Source organism: Carcharhinus amblyrhynchos, chromosome 22 (genome assembly GCF_965287045.1).
Source record: "Carcharhinus amblyrhynchos chromosome 22, sCarAmb.v2.hapA, whole genome shotgun sequence".
NCBI classification, from domain to species: Eukaryota; Metazoa; Chordata; class Chondrichthyes; order Carcharhiniformes; family Carcharhinidae; genus Carcharhinus; species Carcharhinus amblyrhynchos.
This window is the reverse complement of record NC_137345.1, coordinates 1,611,942-1,636,904: the sequence shown is the minus strand read 5'-3', so window position 1 is coordinate 1,636,904 and position 24,963 is coordinate 1,611,942. Positions and strand designations below refer to the sequence as shown.

The 24,963-nt window shown below is 46.1% G+C and overlaps 1 protein-coding gene across 1 annotated transcript in view; it reads right to left on the bottom strand.

Annotated features, from left to right (window-relative positions):
* Positions 1 to 24,963, bottom strand: part of srgap2 (SLIT-ROBO Rho GTPase activating protein 2) — a 182,716-nt gene that overhangs the window by 88,012 nt on the left and 69,741 nt on the right. The window contains exon 3 of the mRNA XM_080209671.1: positions 8,172 to 8,367. Within this exon, the coding sequence (XP_080065797.1) occupies positions 8,172 to 8,367 (196 nt within the window). The remainder of the gene's footprint in view (positions 1 to 8,171; positions 8,368 to 24,963) is intronic.

The window sequence follows — 24,963 nt, the reverse complement described above, 5'->3', positions numbered from 1 at the left end:
CGTCTGCAGACTTCCAGCGTCCTGTGCACACTTTGCTCTGCCACTCATCTTCGCGACATCTGTTAATTTTGACAACTGCACTACACTGAGGTTGGCTGCATAAAGGGTTAACAGAACGGCCTGAAGTCTACAGATGCTCGAAGAATGGGCTGGGGTGTGTGGGACAGGTGGGTTCTCAGTACACGTGTTCTAAACATAAACTCAGCCACGAGAAGGGGAGAATCGGAACTTCCACATTCTGGTGAGATCGTCACAATCCCGCCCAGCTGCTGAGGTCAGCGATTCTCCAAATTCAGCAACATCCACAACCTCCCCCCCACAGCTGGGTGTGTTCAGGTGTCAGCAATGGTTAGGGGGTATCCACTCTCACCGCCCCCGTGTCACTGCACAGGTATCCAGGCTGACCCCTGCAGCTCAGTAACCAGGGAGTGCTGCACTGTCGGAGAGACAGTAAAACCAAGGTCCCACCTGCCTTCTCAGGTAGGTGTGAACGATCGCACAGCAGCATTTGGAGAAGAACAAGGGAGATTTTCCTGGAATCCTGACCAATATTCGCCCCTCAGCTAACACCAATAAAACAGGATTATCTGGTCATTATCACAGTGCTCTTTGTGGGAGCTTGCTGTGCACAAATTGGCTGCTGCATTTCCTACAATACAACAGGTAGTCACTTTAACCATTTCATTGGTCAGAAAGATCTTTGCCATGTCTTGAGTTGTCGAAATGGTGAACAAGTCTGTTATTGATGGCAATTTGTTGGGGTGAATTAGTGTCACATAAAACAAAATACATTAATATAAGAGTGACTCCCTGCAGTGAACATAAAACAGACCCATTGACAACCTGGAATCTATCAGCTTCTGGAGCTGGGGATTACTGAAACTGAAAGCGATTTTAACAAGATTCTTTTCCGGAAAATTGTCACCATATTTCCACAGACCAGAAACGTATAGGGTGCTTATTATTTATATTAGAACTCTGAACTCCAAGTTCATCGAGTTTCCCGGAATGAGATCACCTCTCATTATATCCTTTGGAATTTACTCTCAGAGCAACCTCTCATCCCATGCTTTAAGTATTCCCTTCCTTAGGGATGGAGACCGTATCCCAGTCTTGCCAATTGCAGCAAGACATCTTCGAGCTGCCATTTGCTTTCCTAATTTCTGGCTGTATCTGCATTCTAACTTTTCTTGTATGAGTAAACCAGCGTCTCTCTGAATATCAACATTTACAGATTTCACGCCTTTTAAAAGTACTCTGCTTTTCTATTCTTAAAACTAAAGCTCATAACCTCACACTCACATTATATTTCTACCACGTCATTGACCACTCATTTAACTAGTTGCTCTCTCTTTCTGCTGCATCTTTTTGTGTCCTCCTCATAGTTTGCAACCCCTTCTAAATTTGCATTAAACTTTGCACAAACTTCAATACGTTACTACCTCTTTATGGAAACCATTAAGACTATAAATATCACCACCCACCACCGATCCCTGTGACACTCCGCTAGTCACAGCTTGACAAACTGGAACTCCCCCCAACTCCTGGCTAATCTCTGCTTCCTGTGTGTTAGCCAATCTCTATCCATGTTAATATACCACCCCCAACTCTGTGAGCCCTTTCTTGTGTGTTAACCTTTTAATGTGATAACTTACTGAATGCCTTTTGGAAATACAAATACACCACATCCACTGAGACCCTTTTATTTACCCTACAAGTTACATCCTCAAATAAATTTGTCAAACAGAATTTCCCTTTTGTAAGACTAATTGTTCTAATAATATAATTTCCTAAGGGCATTAAGACTTCCTTAACAATAGATTCCAGCACTTGCCCGCTAACTGATGTTGCAGGGACTTGTTTGTAATTGCTAGCTTTCGCTCTTCCTCTATCTTGAATAACATTTGCTAACTTTAAATCTAAAGTTAGAGAGGAATGCAAACGGTGAGGGGGACACAAAGATGCAGCAGAGACAGAGAAACTGGTTAAATGAGTGGACACTAAGGCGGCAGAAATATAGGTGAGTGCGAGGTTATTAACTTCGGTTTTAAGAATAGAAAACCAGAATACTTTTAAATGGCATGAAACCTGTAAACAGTTGGAAAATCCTGGCCAATGCATCCACCATCTCTGCCGTTTGTTTAGAACCCTGGGATATAGACTGTTAGATCCTGCAAATTGTCAGATTTTAGCTCTTACAGTTTCTCTAATGCTTTTTCTCTGATGATCTCAATTAACTACTCTTATTAGCTCCAAGCTTAAAACTTTACTCCTGCGGGGTAACTTACGTCTTTGTGAGGATGTTTGCCATTTCCGTGTGCCTCATGATCATTCTTCCTGAAGGACTGGCATTTACTTTAGCTACTCTCCTCCTTTTTATGTAATTTTAAAAGCTTTTATAAACTGTTTATATATTCCTGGCTAGTTTACTGTCATATTCTACATTTTCCCTATTTATCAACTTTCTGTGGCTCTTTGCTGGTTTATAAATCACATGCAATCCTCAGACCCAGTAGTATTCTTTATAACATTATAAACCTGTCCTTTTATTTTAATACAACTTTAGTGAGACACAGATGGATCTTTCTCGCTGAGTTTGTTTTCCAACTAAATGTATTTTTGTAGAAAATTCTGAATTGTTTCCCATTGCTCATTTATTTCAATATTTCTTAGTCCATTTACCCAATCAACCGCAAAAAACACTCCCCTCATTCCCATGTAATTGTCCTCGAATTTGATGATTCTTGTTTGTAATTGGAGTTTTGTTTTAAACTTAACATGGGATTCAATGGTATTATGATCGCTGATATTATGATGATATTTCTAACAAACTCTGCCTCGTTAGACTGCACCAGATTGAAAACAGTTTTATCCCAAGCTGGTCCAGGAAACTGTCACAAATGCATTCTACAAACTTATCTTCCAGGTCACATTTACTGATTTGATTGGTCCAGTCTATATGAAAATTACATTTATTACATTTCCTTAGTTAAATTCACAAAATACTGCGGATGCTGGAAACGTGAAACAAAAAAGAGAAAATATTGGATAAACTCAGCAGGTCTGGCAGCGTCTGAGGAGAAAGAAACAGAATTAATGTTTTGAGTTCCACAGAACTGTGCGAGTTTCTGCAGAAAGATCAGAATCGATACAGATGCTGCCAGACCTGCTGAGTATTTCCAGCATTTTCTGTTTTTGTTTCGATAATTTCATGTTTGTCTCATTTTTCTCTTCACGTTGCATTCTGATGGCTCCTGTGTAGCCATCCCTGCCTCGACACGGTACTCTACTGTACTTCACTGGCTGCGAGGCATCTTGAGGCACTGCTGCCTCACAGGGCCAGGGACCCAGGTTCGATTCCCGGCTTGGGTCACTGTCTGTGCAGAGTCTGCATGCTTTCCCCGTGCCTGCGTGGGTTTATCCGGGTGCTCCGGTTTTCTCCCACAGTCTGAAAGACGTGCTGGTTAGGTTACGTTGACCCGAACGGGCACCGGACTGTGGCGACTAGGGGAATTTCACAATAACTTCATTGCAGTGTTAATGTAAGCCTTACTTATTTCTAATAAATAAATTTTACTCTTCCAGACAAACATTTTGATCTTTACCACATCCATTCCCAATCTCTCTGACCTTTTCATCATTTGTTCTCTCCTGTTGTCCACCCTATCACAGAGATTCCCCTTTGTTCTTTTTTGCACCCACTAAAAATGCTTCCATTTCTTTCTCGAGCTCGGGTGAAAGGTCAGCCCCACCTGAGATGTTATTTTTATTGATGGGATGTGGGTGTCACTGGCTAAGCCAGCAGGCGTTGCCCATTTCACAGGGCAGTTGTGAGTCGACCACATTGCTGTGGCTCTGGAGTCACATGTAGGCCAGGCCGGGGTAAGGACAGTAGATTTCTTTCCCTCAATGACATTAAAAGAAAACCCATCTGGTTCACTAATGATAATTGACAATGGTTTCATGGTCATTGTCAGACTTTAATTCCAGATCTTTTTACTGAATTCAAGTTTCAGCATCAGTGGTGGTGGGACTAGGGTTAGGTAGAGTGTCACCCTGGGTCATACCGTTACACCACCATTTCTCTCCACAGATGCTGCCTGACATGCTGAGTATTTCCAGATTTACTAATGAGTTTATCACTTGAAAATCTACTCTAGCATTTAGATGATGTGAGCAATTCCAGCCTATAGACAACAAAGAGCCTGCATTTAGATAGCACTTTTCACCACCTCAGGACATCCCAAGATAGAATCCATGGAATCCCTACAGTGCAGAAGGTGGTCATTTGGCCCATCGAGTCTGGACCGACCACAATCCCACCCAGGGCCTATTCCCATAACCCCACAATCCCAAGGCTGGAATTGAACCTGGGTCCCTGGCACTGTGAGACAGCAGTGCTAACCACTGTGCCACCATGCTGTCCTTAAGATGCTTTGCAGCCAGTGAAGTACAGTCTTCTGAATGATACAGCTCCCAGATATTTGTGGCACAGGTAATAATTTAGCAATTACCACCTTTTTCTTTGTTTTTCAATTTTGTCCCGAGCTGCTCCTATCCCTTTCTTAGTCCCTACGTCACGGATATCCATAACGGATCACAGCAACTGGACTCTCGCTCTCAGCTGCAGTGAACTATATCTAACCCCTGAACCGTACAGTTCCCGATTACAACAATGTTCTTTCTTATACCCTCCACTTGATTGGTTCCCGGCTCCACGCCGCCCAGTCTCCCGGCTCCACGCCGCCCAGTCTCCCGGCTCCACGCCGCCCAGTCTCCCTGCTCCACGGTGCCCAGTCTCCCGGCTCCACGCCGCCCAGTCCCCCGGCTCCACGGTGCCCAGTCCCCCGGCTCCACGCCGCCCAGTCTCCCGGCTCCACGCCGCCCAGTCTCCCGGCTCCACGCCGCCCAGTCTCCCGGCTCCACGCCGCCCAGTCTCCCGGCTCCACGCCGCCCAGTCTCCCGGCTCCACGCCGCCCAGTCTCCCGGCTCCACGCCGCCCAGTCTCCCGGCTCCACGCCGCCCAGTCTCCCGGCTCTCTCCAAGAACCTCAAAGCTGTTGGACACCCGAGATCCACTCAGCCTATCCCAGCATTGCATAGAACTCTCCCAGTCAAACGATCCCCATTCCCCCCAGCTGAGTGGAGTAACAGGCCATGGGAACAAGAAAGAAAATTGTGGAATGGCACAGAAAGTGTGCACAGATTAAAACAGGCAGTGCAATGGGGAATATCTATAATTGCACACATTATATTCTAAAACATTCCTGAATGAAACCTTGGCAGAGGTCAGCAACAGTTAAAAGCCTTTCTAATCTCCTGCACTAGTGTAGGCCTAACATACTAATGGATAAGAAACAAGGTGTGGAGAAGACTTGCTGAACTCCAGGGAGGTCTCACTGCCCTCAGGGGTACAGAATTTAAACCAACATCAGGATGAAATTTTAATAAAGCTTTTTGACACTTATTTCATAACCTTCCATTAACCCTTAACCTGCTTTCTTTCTCAATGAAACCCTCCCCCAGTTAGTTGAGATTTTTAAGGCATCGAGGTTACGAGCTGTCGAGGGGATGGAGAGTGTGGATATATTTGTGAGGCTGCAACTGTCATCTTCCAAAATAGCCTTGGTTATTTCTAACCTGCTCATGAACACATCTTTGTCTCGATTGTACATGGAAAGAGATGCGATATTATACCCTGGGTGACAGAACAAGGCTGCTTCAAGTCTTTGCATGCTGAACTGACAACAGCCAATGCCAAACCAAGACTGACGATTAGGGTCAGAGTGATCCAGTGACCTTTTTAGGTTGGCATGGTGACGCCGTGGTTAGCACTGCTACCTCACAGCGCCAGGGATCCGGATTCGATTCCCGGCTTGGGTCACTGTCTTGCGGAGTTTGCACATTCTCCCCGTGTCTGCGTGGGGTTCCTCCCATAGTCCAACACTCAGGTGCATTAGCCATGCTAAATTCTCCCTCAGTGTACCCGAACAGGCACCGGAGTGTGGCGACTAGTGGATTTTCACAGTAACTTCATTGCAGTGTTAATATAGGCCGACTAATAAATAAACTTCACGTTTTAGTTGAGTTTACAAACCGGGGGCAGCGTTGGGGAAGTCGGGAGATAAAGTGGATGAGATCAGAGAGGTGGAATCACAGAATGATTATCAGGCAGTATCTGTTTAAATCTCAGGCATTGGCTGTGTGTTTGCTTGGATACTTAACCGTTAATAAAATCGATAAGCATTTAACCCCAACTTGCTGCAGAGGAACGGGACATCAGCCTCTGTCTACAGAATCAGGAAAGCTGCAGATCGAAACCTTCCAAACCCTACCTTACCGAGAATAGCACGGTTCCTAATCGGATGGGACTGAATATTACAGTTTGGTTTGGCGGGGGGGATGTGTGTGTGTGTGTGTGTGTGTGTGTGTGTGTGTGTGTGTGTGTGTGTGTGTGTGGGGAAGGAGGGCGGGAAGGGATGTGTGTGGATGGGGGGGGGGGGGGGGGGGGGGGAGAGTGGGGGCGCCCATAGGATGTGACGACTCACCTACCCCAATCCCCAGGAACAAAAGTTAGTTCAGAGCTGACCCATTCAAGCCTCGTGCTGCGAGAGAACTAAATTCGGACAGCGTGGGACTTCCGACCCTCGCAGGAGAGGGCTTCCCATCCTTAAACACAGAGTTTTACAGCACAGAAAGAGGCCATTCGGCCCTTCATGCCTGCCCTGGCCATCAAGCACCTATCTATTTTAATTCCTTTTCCCAGCAAGAAGCCTCACCACATCAGGTTAAATTCCAGCAGGTTTATTTGGTAGCACGAGCTTTCGGAGCACTGCTCCTTCATCAGGTCAGTGATACTCCGAAAGCTCGTGCTACCAAATAAACCTGTTGGACTTTAACCTGGTGTTGTGAGATTTCTTAGCATGCCCATCCCAGTCCAGTGTCAGCAACTCCACATCATTCCTTTTCCCAGTACTTGGTCTGTAGCCTTGTACGCTCCAGTATTTCAAGTGCTCATCTAAATGCTTCTTAAATGTTCAGGGTTCCCGCCCTGACCACCCTTTCAGGCAGAGAATTCCAGACTCCCAGCACCCTCTGGGTGAAAAAGCATTTCCTCAAATCCCTTGGGAGCTACTGGCAAATCCATCAGTCTGGGTGGTGCCAAGACCCGTTAGTAGGTGCTACAGAGATGTCCCATGGACCCCAGAACCAGATAAATCCAGGGGGGTCTGCACAGATAATGAGGGGGGTGGGGGCTGCCTTTTATTTTTGCCACCCCACTACATTCCCACACTTTGAAAAAATATTTCTTTAAAAAATCGGACTGCCCACTACCGCCCGACAGCCCACACCAACCCCTATTATGGTATAGATTGGGGTCAACTGACTTGACTATTTATTCAATTATAGGCTTCTCTCTCTCTCCCCCCTCACACACCCACACCCCCACACCCACACACACCCACACACACACCAACAAACACAACCACTCCTATCCCTGGAATGAAGAGCTTGTTGTATGAGGAACAGTTGAGGACTCTGGGTCTGTACTCATTGGAGTTTAGAAGGATGAGAGGGGATCTTATTGAAACTTGCAGGATACTGGGATGGAATGGGATGGATGTGGAAAGGATGTTTTCACTAGTAGGAAAATCTAGAACCAGAGGGCACAACCTCAGGCTAAAGGGACGATCCTTTAAAACAGAGATGAGGAGGAATTTCTTCAGCCAGAGAGTGGGGAATCTGTGGAACTTTTTACTGCAGAAGGCTGTGGAGGCCGGGTCATTGAGTGTCTTTAAGACAGCGATAGATAGGTTCCTGATTAATAAGGGGATCGGGGGTTATGGGGAAAAGGCAGGAGAACGGGGATGAGGAAAATATCAGCCATGATTGAATGGTGGAGCAGACTCGATGGGCTGAGTGGCCTAATTCTGCTCCTATGTTTTATGGTCTATTGAGGGGGTGGGTTTGGGGTTGGTGGGGGTGGGGGGGGGAGTTGTGAGATGGCACCTCACCCTAATTTACCTACTGCCATCGCTGCAAAAAGCGCATCAAGTGTTCGGCCAATATGTAATGGAAGGGTTTGAGGATGTGGTAGTTGTGTAATATTACAAACCGGGAGTGAACAGGCTGGAATCCAGCCAATGGCTCTCCCTGGTTTAAACGACTCACTTGAATTGCAGGTGGTCTTTGGTGCTTCTGGTCTTGGCCATGAAACGCTCCGCCAGCTTCTCCAGGTTCCTCGAGTAATCCATCTCAATCTCCGATTTTTTCCGGAAGAAGTCCTGAAGATCTTGAAGGAGCTGCACTCGAGCCTCCGACTGCTGATCCAAACATTTCAACTGTTCCAGGAGCTGAGCCCGGATCTCTGTGGAAAATTAAAGCAATAACATCAATGACTCAGACAGACCCTAACCAGCTCAATACTCGCTCATTAGCGCAGCTTCTCATAGCCGGGCCACTTTCTCTTCAATGTGAATTCGTTCGAGTCTAACCAAATCCTGAGCCTTGTCTGCCCACCGTAAGATTATATGACATAGGAGCAGAATTAGGCCACTCGACCCATCGAGTCTGCTCCACCGTTCAATCGCAGCTGATATTTTTCTCATCCCCGTTCCCCTGCCTGTCCCCCATCACCCCTGATCCCACATTGAGTTACACGCAGCCCAGGTCACCGTTCTTGGCAACGACTACACACTGGCTGGACGACCCACCGCTTCTGCTCCAGACCAGAACCATCTGAAACATGTGAATTGAACAGAGACCCAGAATGATTGTAAAAGGTTTGACTGAAGTATTGGCCCCTGGAGTCAGGCACTGCAATCTCTTTATGGCCTTTAGGCATGTTTCATAAACTGGATTGCATTGCAACGAGACTGAAAGAAAACAACTGAGCAAAGATCAGGGCATTCCAGTTGCACGAAGCTAAACGGCAAAATAAATAACACCCCAAAAACATCCAGTTCCCTCCCCTGACAGAAACGAACCATTTTCCATCACAAGTTTAATTTACTCTGTTCTCAAAGGCCAATTGATTGGGAGGTTTCAGCAAGTTCTCCCATTTCCCTGCATGACTTTACTTAAGGGCATCTTGTAGATTACATCTTGGAGATCAAGATAATATCTAATTATTTTCTTCCCACCGAGTCTTTGAACTGTGATCTCCTGTGACCTGTGTACAATGTCAGCAGCCTGTAGCGTTCAGGCCTGTGTGAGGGTTGGAGTAGAAAGCCAAGAAACAACTCTTTCTCTGATCTGCTTTTCCCTCTCAGGAGCTTGCTGGTGCAACAAAGACCAGAATTGGGAGCTTGGACCTGGGACAAGTTGTTGAAGAATAGCTTCTTCCTCTCTCCACACAGCATTTAGTCAGTTTTCAGATCCGTCTCTGAAATAAAGCCCAGAGAACTTCATAAACGCAGAAAACTGAAGAAATTTCCAAATAGGAATTAGCTTCAGGTCCATTCTCTTTGCATTAGGCACCAGCAGGCTGACATCTACTGCCTGAGTAACATTCTTGATACAAAAAAAAACACTTTCCTGCAGACTTTAATCAAAGGCCTGACTGGAATTATTCAGCCTAATCAAAATAAATGCACAGTTAGTGTCAGGCGAGCTTGAAAACGGAGAGTTCTGGAATGACACGAGGGATCAGCGGGTAAGTGTACCTTCCTGTCTTTAACCCCTACACCAACGAGCCACCCCCACAAGTAACATCTTGAAAACTGCACTCTCTTTGAATGGGTAAAACATTCATCCTTTGGGTTCCACGAGGTTTCCAAATCGATCTTCCCGCTTCAATTCAATGGGATTTCCACTAAGCTGCAATATCTCCTGCAGTGAGATCCACCCAGACAGGGATCAAAAATATCCAGCAAAAGAAACTGCCATGGGCCAACTGGAATGATAAGTCTGGAAAACCCCACCCCGATTCTGGAATTTCTTCCATGGGAAAAGCACCATCACGGATCAAGGGTAATATCCAACATCACCGTCCAAAGACAACTAGAGATGGGCAGTAAATGTGATGTCACCCACAATTAAACAACAAAATATAATTCATTCACTGGAGTTAAAGAATACCTTCAGAGATCGGACAAAGTATCTTTAAATACTTTTCCTTCCTTTATAATTTACTCCTCAGAATTTTACAGCCTGACTGGAGGCTATTCAGTCCATCTTTCCCATGCCAGCTCACTCACAATTTAGTCCCACATTTTAATTGCAGGGTTTGGCTTACACCATAACCCTGCAAATTAATATTGATGTCCCATGTATACCCTACTGCCATTTGAAAGTTCTTGTGGAATCGGATTCCCTTTTAACAGAATGTGTTCTAGATTACAACAACCCCCTTACCTCAGAGATTGTCCCATTTCAAAAACTGATAAAAAGCCCCAAAAGGGGGCACAGATGCCGTTACGGCAGATAATTAAAAGCAGGGAACAGTAGAGATTGATTCAATGTGAGCAAACTGTTCAAGGCTGAACTTTACACAGAAAAAACATGCTCAAAAAGCGAAGATTAGTCCCATCAGGAAATCCTGATTTGGGAGATTTACACCGGTTTAATTCACATTCCTTCAGGCCAATTCCAACTAATGTTTGGACACGTTTGCTGTTTCAATCAGACATCTTTGCAATTTCTTCAGGTGTGCCCTAGGCTGAGTGGAAGTGGACGAACAAATACTGTCCCCTCCGAAGGTGTTTGGGGCAGGGGGGTGGGGTGGGGTAACGTGGATATTGTGGACACAATATTGCTCACACACTGGCCAGAACAGTCAGTTATTTTTGGCAGCCTTGGTAATGAAGCGATGTTTCCACATGGACTATTTGATCAACTGCAACCCTGAAATAAGTTCCAGCAAGTCTGAAACTAGTTTGTTATAGCATGAACTAAAGGCAAAAAAAAAAAAATCCTTTCATTTGACACAATTTAACAGATTCACTGATAGGCAGGCAATGATGTCACGGGAAAGAGAAAAATGTTCCACGGTCAAAATAGTGAGACCTCTTCCGAGGTTCAGGTGCTGTATTGCAGCAGTGTGTAATACACTTTACTCTGTCTCTAACCCTGTGCTGTCCCTGTCCTGGGAGTGTTTGATGGGCATGATGTGGAGACGCCGGCATTGGACTGGGATAAACACAGTAAGTAAGAAGTCTCACAACACCAGGTTAAAGTCCATCAGGTTTAGTTGGTAGCAAAAGCCACTAGCTTTCGGAGCGCTTGCTGCTCCTACGTTTGGTGTTGTGAGACTTCTTACAATGCTTGATGGGGACAGTGTAGGCAGCCTACAAGATGCCCTTAAGTAAAGTCAGACAGGGAAATGGGAGAACTTGCTGAAACCTCCCAATCAATTGGCCTTTGAGAACAGAGTAAATTAAACTTGTGATGGAAAATGGTTCATTTCTGTGGAGGGAGGGAACTGGATTTTTTTGGGGGTTATTTATTTTGCCACTTAGCTTCGTGCAACTGTATCTAACCCCATGCTGTACCCGTCCTGGGAGTGTTTGATGGGGACAGCATATTTTCTGGTTTTAGTATCTCTCTCTGACGAGCATAAAATTCACAAAAACCCACTCCACTTCCCCAGTGCCCACCATTTGGGTCTGATCTTTTGGGTAGTTTAAAGTCAGGATTGTCTGGGAGGTGATTCTGTAAAATCAGTGGTGTGATTGTCCCTGCGTCCAGTAATTACTGCATGTCGTTGTGGGTCAGCTCGCTGCCGTGTCCATATCAGCAGAACTGAGACGCAGCAACTTTCCGGCTCCCGGGAAGATCAAACACCTCGGAATGGGCTCACTCCCAACTTCAACAAAAAGCAGCGAGAATCACCAACACAAACAACTCACTCCATCCAATCGCAGCACAACAGACAGTGAACCTCTCGCTGCCAACAGGAGATCAAAAGCCAAAACTCGGTTAACTGACTGATTCCACACAGGAGATAACCTCAGAAATCTGCCCAGATTCCAATCTTTAACACAACAGAATCTCTGCGAATTACAGCTGTTATGGTGGGAATTGGAGGCAAAATTGCCTTTTTTGTAGGCTCACAGAATTATACTGCATAGGGGCAGGCCAATTGGCCCATCAGACCTGTACAGACTATATGAAAAGGCTAACTAATTAGTTGCAGTTTCCCTGCATGTTTTCTATGCGGCTCAGTAAGTTTACCATTAGAAAGATTTATGCAATTGGGATTTGGAAGTTACCCTCGCATCTGCTTCCAGACTTGCAAACTATTTCCAATTTCATTAAATAAGATTCAAGTACCTTTACACAGACGCAAGTACACGACCTTTATTGTCGAATGTTTCATTCTCGCTCCTGAGTCCACACAGTTAAATTGCTGTCAACCCTCTGTGGACACGAGATCTGAAGAAGCCAGACTGATGCACTGTTACCCGCTGCACAGAGAGTCACTCCCCCCCACCGGCCCATTCTCATTACCATCATTACAGCTTTCAGTTTCAGCTTCACTGGAACTTCACTTCCTCAATCAGACAGAGTGAAATTTCCTCAGTGAGAGAGAAACTAAATCTGTGCAGTTTGCATATCTAAATTCAGTCACAAAACATCCGCACTCAGCTGACTTCTGCTCAGGATCAGCGGCGACAATAAAAAATCCCACTCAACTTCCCCTAAACCCAGGCATCACCAGGTGTAATTCCAGGGTCACGTAGGGGAACTTCAGGAATCTCCCTAATTGTTAAGGAATCTCCCCATTATTAAGCAATCTCCCCACTCAACTATAGAATTGAGGGGCTGAGACTGTAGCTCGAGTGACTAAAGCTGCATAAACCATCTTGTGAATGAATAAAGAGGAATGCAAAGTCAAAATTGGCACTTGGCTAATTGCTCCTTCCATCACCCATGCTCACTCCCACTTCTTATGGGTTCTGTCTCCCCATTTAATCTCCCTTCAAAGCTCAGCTATAGCCTCTTCAGCGTGGATTCCACCCATCTTTCTGAATGAACAAAGAACAAAGAGAATTACAGCACAGGAACAGGCCCTTCGGCCCTCCAAGCCTGCACCGACCATGCTGCCTGACTGAACTAAAACCCCCTACCCTTCCAGGGACCATATCCCCCTATTCCCATCCTATTCATGTATTTGTCCAGACGCCCCTTAAAAGGTCACTATCGTATCTGCTTCCACTACCACACCCCCCCGGCAGTGAGTTCCAGCCACTCACCACCCTCTGTGTAAAAAAACTTGCCCCTGCCTTGGGGAAATTAGAAACTCGATTGGATAAATATGACCCAAGCATTGGGAAAGATGGAACATTGATAGTAATCACCCAGTCAAAGACCAGGCACGTGTTCAGGGAGGTTCAGAGATTTAGGGGGTGTAGAGGTTTGTCTTTTTGAACAGAGAAGGAAACTGGAAAGACGAATCCTGAACAGGGAATTTAACCATTTTACTCAGAGAGTAGTGAATGTGGAAGCTGCTAAATCTCAAATTCAAATGAGAGCTTGATAGATTACTCAGCAGAAATGGTGATTAATGGGTTGGAGGTCAAAGCGTGTGTGGGATTTCACCATCCTTAAGATTAACCAGACTGTCTGAAATGGACTCAGTCAGTGTTGTTCATTCCCACCTTGCCCTGGCCCTGAAGCCACAGGACAATCCTCCGAGCTCATTACTCGTCCATTCAGCCGGCCTCCCGTCTCAGTTTGGCATTTCAATGACTCTGCAATTGAGGTAGCAACGTGCTTAACGCAAAAGAAAAAACGCTGGAAAATCTCAGCAAGCCTGGCAGCATCTGTAAGGAAAGAGCTGATGTTTTGACCCTTTGTCAAAGCTGGACGCAAAACATGGTTAAAAAAAAAATTCTACAAATTAAAATTCAAGACACAGTTTACGTTGGACTTTTCAACAAGGTGGAAAGAGACAAAAATTTGCGAAATCAGTGTAATAAACAATTCAAAGCGCCGCGAGCCCAGCATTCGTTATCTGGTGATGTGTGCAAGATAATACAATAGGACTTGTTACAGTTCAAGGACAGGACAGGGAGAATGAAGGAACTTCCATTTATATACAACGCTATCAGATCCTCGAGGTGTCCCACAGCACTGTCTGTAATGAAACAGTTTTGAAGCGTAGATAGCGAGAAACAAAGCAGTCGATCTCAGAGGCGCAAAATTCCATCAGCAGCAGATGAAATAAATGAAAGGAGTTGTCGGACGCAATTTGGCCGGGGGTGGGGGCAGAGCAGGGAATGGATTAAGAAGCCAGAAGCACAGCAAATCCTGAGAAAATAAATGGATAGATCATCTTTTGAAAAACTGTGTTGGGGAAAAAAAAAACAGATAACCTCAGCAAGGCAAAAACAAACCGGTAAAAAATACTGAAAAGGCAACTCCTCAACGATTAATTATTTGATAATCTGTATTTATGTCAGATCATTTCCATCTGTTTATATCCCCAAAACCTCCAATCCTATTCCCAGTGAGATATTTATCCCGTTTCTGTAAATCAGTTAATTGTCACAGCATTAACCGGACATCTGGCCCACAAACTCACCATTCCGTGGATAAGCTTCATTTAAAACAAATATTTTTCATTCCAGCATTGCTTGAATTAATTTCACTCATTTCCTCACTTTCTGCAATATCAAAAAAAAGCCTATAAATAATTGTAATTGCACTGACTGCCCTCAGGGGCAGGGGGAGAAGGGGATCACGACACAGTAGCACCCCCCCTCCACCCCCACCCCCGGCCAGTATCTGTCTGGTTGAGTGAATGGGGTGAGAATTGTTGACCACTTGGGCCAAGTGTTGACCATCCTGGACAAAGCTGCCCAGTTGATTGGCAACGTATCCACCACATTAAACACCACTCCCTCCACCAGCGGCACACAGGGGCAGCACTGAGTACCATCCACAAGACGCACTACACCAAGGCTCCTCCAAACCTGCACCCTCCACCACATAAAAGGACAAGGGCAGCAGATACCTGGGAACACCACCCCACCTGCAAGTTCCCCTCCAAACCACACTCCATCCTGACTTGGAAATGTAATCGCCGTTCCCTCACTGTCGCTGGGTCAAAATCCCAGACCTCCCTTCCTAACAGCGTTGTGGATGTACCTACACCACACAGACTGCAGCAGTTCCAGGAGGTCGCACATCACCACCTTCCCAAGAACAACTAGGGATGGACAATAAATGCTGGCTTGGTCAGCAACTCCCACATCCTGCGCAAAGATAAAAATAAATTGGACAAGGTCCCTGGAGTTCCAAGGAATGAGATCCCACTGAAATGTACAAGGTTCTGAGGAAGCTTGGCAGGATAGACACTGAGGGGGGGGTGGGGGTTTGAATCCCTGATTGGACAATCTAGAACACGGGGCATAGCCTCAGAATAAAGCACCATTGTTTAAAATGGAGTTGAGGAAACATTTTTCACTCAGTTGCTGTGAATCTTTGGGATTCGCTGCCCCTGTGGGCTATGGATGTTTCATTGTTGAAAACATTCACATCGGAGTTAGAATTCATAGAATCCCTACAGTGCGGAAGGAGGCCACTCAGCCCATTGAGCCTGCACCAACCACAATCCCCCCTCAGGTCCTACCCCCAAAACCCCACTTACCCTGACAATCTCAGGGAGACTCTAAGGGTCAATTTAGCACAGCCAATCCACCTAACCCGCACATCTTTGGACTGTGGGAGGAAACCCATGCAGACATGGGGAGAACATGCAATCTCCACATAGACGGTGACCCGAGCTGGGAATCGAACCGGGATCCCTGGCTCTGTGAGGCAGCAGTGTTAATTACTGTGCCACCCTATTAGATTTAGGATTGCTCAAGGAATCACAGGAATATGTAAGGACTGGGCAGCAAATTGGAGTTGGAGCAGTAGATCAGCAATGATATTAAACATCAGGGCCGATCCAGGGGTTAACTCTTACTCTTACCGTTTATGTTCTTATGAAGGGCAGTTACTGTTTAAGTGGCTGGTCACATCCTCCTGAACAGACAGGCTTGTCTCACATTCTGATCCACACAGCAGCACTCCTTCAGTGCTGCGCGCGAGTGTGAGACTGTGGGGCTTCAACCCACAACCTGTGACTCAGGAGATAAGCGAGTCACCACTCGCTCACCCCCAAACCACAGCTGAATAATCTTCAACCGGAAAGAAACAAAAGCTCTGAAATTCTGACGCGTAACTTTGAGCTGTGGTGGGCAGCGATTGTTTATAAAAAGAATTGAGTGGGAGGGGTCAGGCACAGAAGTACAAATGAACAGAAAACTTGCAAAAACCTTCACTTCTGCAGCTCAGGCCCATGTAGAAAAACCCCGCCTGTTATACAGCACGGTAACAAGTGCTTAACACTGCTGCTTCACAGCACCAGGGACCTGGGTTCGATTCCTGGCTTGAGTCGCTGTCTGTGTGGAGTTTGCACATTCTCCCCGTGTCTGCGTGGGTTTCCTCCGGGTGCTCCAGTTTCCTCCCACAGTCTGAAAGACATGCTGGTTAGGTGTAATGACCCAAACAGGTGCCAAACTGTGGCGACTAGGGGAATTTCACAGTAACTTCATTGCAGTGTTAATGTAAGCCTCACTTGTGACTAATAAATAAATAAAAACATTCAGGTGGCCATCAGACAGCAGGTAAGACAAAATACGATGATCATTTTTGGACACTGCCTCTGCCCAGCCATAGTTTTACGGTTGTGCTCATTCCATGGGTCAGAGAGGGTGGCTCTGTGGCCATTCCTCCAATCTCTTATGTAATCCAGGCGGATACGTCTGTGCAGAATCCAGGGAGTAACCGGATAAACCGGGGCGCCTGCACGGCTCCGCAGGGAGATGGAGGAGATCCTGGATTGAAATTTGAGGAACGTCTCTCCCAAGACAGAAGACAAAGCAGAAACATCTGGAAATAGTAACAAACACAAATACAAGAAAGTATTGGCCCTTAACATTCCCCACGGTGACAATTAACGGCAGATTACCACTCCGACCCACCCCATCTTCCCCACTCCGGCTGGGTGAGACTGGAACAGCGAACAACATCCTGGCTCCAGGGGTAGAACGTAAATGGAGCGGAGCGAAGGCGCTCACGCAACCTTCTTACAGCACTAGCTGCCGTAAAGCAGCTGCGTTTAAAGGTGCCACTGAAAGGGAGAAGATACGTTTCTAAGGTAAGTGGATGGAATGTGGGAACGAGAGGTTGAACATTGGCTGAAGGGGGTTCGAAAATCAGGGACTGGGGGCAGGTCAGACATGGGGTGGGTTGGGGAATACCATGGGGGGGTGGAGTGTTTGACCGGATGAGACCCTGGAAGGGTCCGGTGTCCCACACGGGGCTTAAAATAATTACTCTGAAGTTCGAACTGATTTTTTTCCTTCAGAGAGTAATCAGGAGGATAAAATTGGCAGCGCGATTGTCCGGGGGAAATTAGCATATCTGAACAATTTCTGAGTAAACCCTTACATACAAACTCGAAGCAGGAAGAGGCCATTTGGCCCTTCGAGCCTGCTCCACCATTCATCTTGATCATGGAATTCAATATCCTGATGCCCCCCCTTTGCCCCATATCCCTCGATCCCTTTAGCCCCAGAAGTTATATCTAATTTCTTCTAAAAATCACACAATGTTTTGGCCTCAGCTACTTTCTGTGGGAGTGAATTCCACACATTCATCCTCCTCTGGGTGAAGAAATTTCTCCTCACCTCAGTTCTAAAAGGTTTACCCCTTATCCTCAAACTATAACCCCTAGTTCTGGACTCCCCCACCTTCGGAAACATACCTGGGAAGTTCCGAAAGGGATTTCCCTGCGCATTAATGGGGCATCCCCTAAATCCGATGAAGGGGAGTCAGGAAGTTATGGCTCAATGGGATTGACATGTTCACTCCGACTGCAAGCAAACAGGATTGGGACTTCTGGAATCAGAGTGTATGTTTATCGAAAGAGAAAGGGAGAGGGAGGAAATTGGGGTGAAGTGAAGAGGAGAGCACCAAGGTGGAGGATGGGATGGTGAGCAGAAGGGTGCAGTCAATTTGTGCACAGTAAGATCCCACCAACTGCACAATGACCAGATATGATTGGATCACAATCTTATGGCTCAAAGGTCTGTAATCCACTGAATCCCAGCTGACAGAACCCAGGTGTATCTCTGTATGCAGACAGCGCAATAGTTAACATACATTCCATTCATTGGTGTACAGCTATCACAGATAGGGGGTTGGCTCACTGGATCTGTTTAAGGTTTTGATTGTGGAATCTCTGAGACTTTGAGTGTTGTACATTATCTACTCTTTGGTGTCTCCTCCACAGAATAATCGTGAGAACACAGGGCTGTAGGGCCTCGGTGGTGAAGGAGTTTGGGCGCGTGACAGGCTACACCTACTGTCAACAACAGGACGGTGCAGCCAATCCCTTTCTGACAGGCAGGGGGGTGAGAACGCCGGCCCACAACACAACCACATTCTTGCTGACAAGTGGAAACTAATCCCTTAATTGACTGCTTGATGCAAATATTAACGACTGGTTTCTGGCTGCAAGGAAATCCTCTCACAAAATAATAAAAATAAACAATCCCTAACCTGAAACGGCCATTTTGAGCTTTACCTCACCTGGGGTAAAACCCAAAATGGATGCAGATAAAGAAAACCCAACACACGTCTGTTTTTGTGGCACAGTTTTACACGATGGAGAAATGAAACAAGAAATTTAACTCCTGGAGTTCAGTTTGAATCCAGGCCAATGTCCTCGTTTTAAACCTCCTGAATGGAGTGACCAGTGACTATAATTCTCTCTCCCTCTCTGACTCCACTCTTTGCTGAGGAACCAGATTGAGTTCTGATCTGTGCAGAGTTGAGCTGAACTCAGGTAGAGCGGGGCCAGAGGACCTATAGCGGAAACTCAGCTTCCCTCAACTATTTGGGGGAGGTGAACTGGGGTATGGTGCGAGGACAGTGGGGGAGAGACCAGAAAGTGTTCCCTAATTCAAAAGTGGGAAGGCGATGGCCTAGTGGTATTAACGTTAGACTACTAATCCAAAGCTCAGCTAATGTTCTGGGGACCCAGGTTCAAATCCCGACACAGCAGAAGGTGGAATCTCAGAAGATTAAGGAAATTTGGCATGTCAGCTAAGACTCTCATCAACTTTTACAGATACACCATAGAAAGCATTCTTTCTGATGATATCACAGCTTGGTCTGGGCTCCTGCTCTGCCCAACACTGCAGGGAACTACAAATGGTCATGAATGTAGCCCAATCCATCATGCAAACCAGCCTCCCATCCACTGACTCTGTCTACACTTCCCGCTGCCTTGGAAAAGCAGCCAGCATAATTAAGGCCACCACACATCCTGGACATTCTCTCTTCCACTTCTTCTATCAGGAAAAAGATACAAAAGTCTAAGGTCATGTACCAACCAACTCAAGAACAGCTTCTTCCCTGCTGCCATCAGACTTTTGAATGGACCTACCTCGCATTAACACTGCATTCTGCACTGTCTCATTTCCTTCTTTATGAACTGTATGCTTTGTCTGTATAGCACGCAAGAAACAATACTTTTTACTGTATGTTAATACATGTGACAATAATAAAATCAAATCAAAATTTCAATTCAATAAAAAAATCTGGAATTAAGAATCTGCTGATGATCGTGACACCATTGTCAATTGTCAGAAAAACCCATTTGGTTCAATAACGTCCTTTAGGGAAGGAAATCTGCTTACCCGGTCTGGCCTACATGTGACTCCAGATCCACAGCAATGTGGTTGACTCTCAGCTGCCCTCTGAACAAGAGCAACTAGAGATGGGCAATAAATGCTGGCCAGCCATCGACACCCAATGCCCATGAATGGATGTAAATACATCCACTTTCCTGCTGGTGCCAATGAGCGAGAACCAGCAACAATAAACACCCACGCTAGTCTGTCCCAGAATCCGAGTTTGGAAATGGTCCTTAACGGAAGACAGGAAAATGGCAATCACCAGCAACCAGGGAAGGGTAGGAGTTTAGCTGGCCTTTCACTGATTCCTTCTCCATTTCGTAGCTACAACTCCTTCCTGCTGCATCATTCCTCCCTCCGTATTAACGACCCACAAGACTGGGGGTGGGGGGTCAGGTACTCAGATTGAAATACCGACACTCTTTACAAACACTTCAGATTATTCGTGCGTCTCCGACCTTAAGCACTGACTCTGTTTCTCTCTCCACAGATGCTGCCAGATCTGCTGAGTATTTCCAGCATTCTCCGTTTTATTTGTAAAATACTAGAGTTTAGGGATTACAAAGACACGGACGGGCGTTGGGGATGAGAGGAGGAACGGGTGGAAGCAGGTGCTTCTGGCGATGGAGATAGTCCAACAGCGCGCCGCCATTGGGCAGAGTCTTCCTTAGACAGCACCTCCCACTGGGGAGGGATGGAACTGAGGGAAGGAACCTGTGCTGGGGTGAAGATAACAATTTCTGACTCTCCCACTCTCCCCCTCATTGTTAAAAGGTTCATCTAGGACCAGATGTCAGGCCAGCAGTAAGAAAGCAGAGCCAGGGCGGGGGGAGCCGGGGGGGGGGGGGGGAGGGGGGGGTAGGGACGGTGGTGGTGGGGGGTGGGGGGGGAGGAGTCAGGGACGGTGGTGGGGGTGGTGGGGGGGAGTCAGGGAGGGGGGAGAGTCAGGGGCGGTGGGGGGGGTGATGGTTTGAGGTGTTGAGGAAGTGTGCACAAGGTTTCCACTGTGAAAAGTTGCAAGTTTTAGATGACGGTTTGCGCTGTAAAATTGAATTACATGCAACCGAAAACCACCAGACTCAAAACAGTCTGCAGCGGCTTTGGCAGCTAAACCAGCAGCACAGGGAGACAGGAAACTCCCAAAGGAAGTTTGACCGTAGCCAGCTGTTTGCAATTGTATCCAGGTAAATGCTACTGGAACAGGACAGGAAAATTGCATGAATGAGAAAGGACAGGGGTTTCCCTTCTACCCCGTCACACATTTCCTCCTCCGGTATCAAAAGCTGCTAATTCCATACGGACCATGGGATTGACAGAGGGTCTGACGAAATTCCAGCCAGGGGCGTTTGAACCAATCTTTCCCTCTGTCCATTCCCCCAGGTGCGGAGACGCCGGTTGGACTGGGGTAGGTGGGTAAGAAGCCTCACAACACCAGGTTAAAGTCCAACAGGTTTATTTGGTGGCGCTGCTCCAAAAGCTCGTGCTACCAAATAAACCTATTGGACTTCAACCAGGTTAAAGAGACTTCTTACTGTGCATTCCCCAACCCTAATCCTGCAACAATCCCGCACAAACAGCCTCTGAGTGAGTCAAACTTATACCTAAACTGAGAAGAGGATTGAATAGTGAACAGGAATGAGTCAGGAGAATGATCGAGGTTTGATGTGCCGCAGTGACAGTGTATGGAGAAAGATACGGTGACACCAGTGCGTCTCCACCTGGTTCTCCAGAGCAGGCCATGCATCATTAGGAAATGCAAATAAGGGACCAAAATACATCAGTGTCAAACACCTCCTGAGGGCTTGGGATAAATACGCTGGCAGGAGTGGGAAAGCTGGCCATCCATCTGGCCTATCCACAGGGGAGGATGCAGCACACGGGGACAGTCAGGGAAATGAGAAAATAGAGAGGGGCAAATACTGCAGGTAACAAGAGGAGCGGGAGGAGGTTATCCAACACCATCCCATTCATTCAATTCGGTCACAGTCACTCTGACTCTTAATTCCATTCACTGATCCTCATTCCATAACCTTGCTTGATAAAAATCACAGCTTCGAAATTTTCTATTGACATTGAGGGTGAAGTGCCCCAGATTTCTACACAAGGTGAGTGCTTCTGGCATCACTCAATTCTTATTTTAAGGTTATGCCGCCTGTTTAAATCGGATACAGAGAAATGTTTGAATTTATCCATGACTAAACATCCTTCAGACGGTCTGACAGCACACACCATGGTTACGGGCCGAGGAAAAAGTGAATACATTAAGTCAACTGTCACCAGTTAAGATCCAAAAGCCCACATCTACCCAGAGACTGGCACAAGAGAGGCAGAACACAGATAAGGAGTGGGAGGGATCCCAGGAAAGATCCCTGGTGAAATTCCATGTGGAGTCAGAGACAAAAGCCATTTCTGAGGATGTGTCTATTGTACTGAGATTGGCACCAATCAAATATAATCTTCACTGAGCTGGACAATATAAAAGAAGCGATGATCAAACCTGTAAAATGTTAGGGGTCAAGGAAGGATAAAGCACCTCAGGGAGTCACTGAGGATTCCATCCCAGAATCGTGCTCAAATCAGTATCGACGCACTGGAATTCTAACCCACTAGGAAGCTGAAAGCAAAATACTGCGGATGCTGGAATCTGAAACACAAACAGGAAATGCTGGAAAATCTCAGCAGGTCTGACAGCATCTGTGGTGGGAGAAAATAGAGCCAACATTTCGCGTCTGGATAAGCCCCTTCATCAGGCTAGGAAGACCATGAGACACTGCAGCAGAATGAGGCCACTCGGCCCATCGAGTCTGCTCCGCCATTCCATCATGGCTGATATTTTTCTCATCCCCATTCTCCTGCCTTTTCCCCTTAACCCCGATCCCGATATTAATCAAGAACCTATCTATCTCTGTCTTAAAGACACTCAGTGACCCGGCCTCCACAGCCTTCTGTGACAAAGAGTTCCACAGGTTCACCACTCTCTGGCTGATGAAATTCCTCCTCATCTGTGTTTTAAAGGATTGTCCCTTTAGCCTGAGGTTGTGCCCTCTGCTTCTAACCTGGAAGGTGTGTTAGCTGACTGCACCATCCATTCCTCATAAAGCTTTCAAACAATTTTCCAACAGTAATAAAATACAAGGTTACAAAACAGCACTGAGCAATTCCATACACAATAAACACCCACCAACAGCAACACGGCACAGGTTACATTCTTGACAGAGAAAACGGTTTGGAAAGATGGTGTCAAAGTGGTAGAGATAAACAACAATAATTATTACCCCAAAGCAAACAAAGGGTGTGAGTGAAATACACTTCAAACACAAACCAGGAAAAATGTGGAGAGAAATGTTTGGAATGATCTTCCAGACAGAAAAGCAATTTGAAGTTGTTCAGATTCCAACAGGAAGACACAATGGGAATGTGGTTAATGTATAAGAAATAATAGAACATAGAACATTCCAGCGCAGTACAGGCCCTTCGGCCCTCGATGTTGCGCCGACCAGTGGAACCAATCTAATGACCCTCTAACCTAAACTATTCCAATATTATCCATATGCCTATCCACTGACCATTTGAACGCCCTTAAAGTTGGCGAGTCCACAACTGCTGCAGGCAGGGCATTCCACGATCTTACTACCCTCTGAGTAAAGAACCTACCTCTGATATCCATCCTACAATTACCACTCCTTAATTTAAAGCTATGTCCCCTCGTGTTAGCCATCACCATCCGAGGAAAAAGGCTCTCACTGTCCACCCTATCCAATCCTTGGATCATCTTGTATGCCTCAATCAGGTCACCTCTCAACCTTCTTCTCTCCAATGAAAATAACCTCAAGTCCCTCAGCCTTTCCTCATAAGACCTTCCCACCATACCAGGCAACATCCTGGTAAATCTCCTCTGCACCCTTTCCAATGCCTCCACCTCTTTCTTATAATGTGGCGACCAGAACTGTACGCAATACTCCAAGTGTGGCTGCACCAGAGTTTTGTACAGTTGTAACATGACCTCACGGCTCCAAAATTCAATCCCTCTACCAATAAAAGCTAACACATCGTACGCCTTCTTAACAACCTTATCAACCTGGGTGCCAACTTTCAGGGAGCTATGCACATGTACCCCGAGATCTCTCTGCTCATCGACACTACCAAGAGTCCTTCCATTAGCCCTATATTCTGTACTCCTATTATTCTTACCAAAGTGAATCACCTCACACTTTTCCGTATTAAACTCCATTTGCCACCTCTCGGCCCAGCTCTGCAGCTTATCTATGTCCCTCTGCAAACTGTAACAACCATCCTCACTGTCTACAACTCCTCCAACTTTGGTGTCGTCAGCAAATTTACTAACCCATCCTTCTACACCCTCATCTAGGCCATTTATAAAAATGACAAACAGCAGTGGCCCCAAAACAGATCCTTGAGGTACACCACTTGTAACTGAACTCCAGGTTGAATATTTCCCATCAACCACCACCCTCTGTCTTCTATCAGCTAGCCAATTCCTGATCCAAACTGCTAAATCACCCTCAATCCCATGCATCTGCATTTTCTGCAGTAGCCTACCATGGGGAACCTTATCAAACGCTTGGCTAAAATCCATATACACCACATCAACTGCCTTACCCTTATCCACCTCTTTGGTCACCTTTTCAAAAAACTTGATAAGGTTTGTGAGGCACAACCTACCCTTCACAAAACCGTGTTGACTATCCCTAATCAATTTATTTCCCTCTAGATGATTATAAATCCTATCCCTTATAATTCTTTCCAAAACTTTGCCCACAACAGAAGGAAGGCTCACTGGTCTATAATTCCCAGGATGGTCTCTACTCCCCTTCTTGAACAAGGGGACAACATTTGCTATCCTCCAGTCTTCCGGCACTATACCTGAAGCCAATGACGACATGAAGATCAAAGCCAAAGGCTCTGCAATCTCCTCCCTAGCCTCCCAGAGAATCCTAGGGTAAATCCCATCCAGCCCAGGGGACTTACCTATTTTCAGACTCTCAAGAATTGCCAACACCTCCTCCTTATGTACCTCAATCCCGTCTAGTCTACTACCTGGTATCACAGTATTCTCCTCGACTACACTGACTTTTTCCTGGGTGAATACTGACGAAAAATACTCATTCAGTGTCTCTCCTATCTCTTCAGGCTCCATGCACAACTTCCCACTGCTGTCTCTGACTGGCCCTAATCTTGCCCTAACCAATCTTTTATTCTTGATATACCTGTAGAAAGCTTTAGGATTTTCCTTGATCCTATCTGCC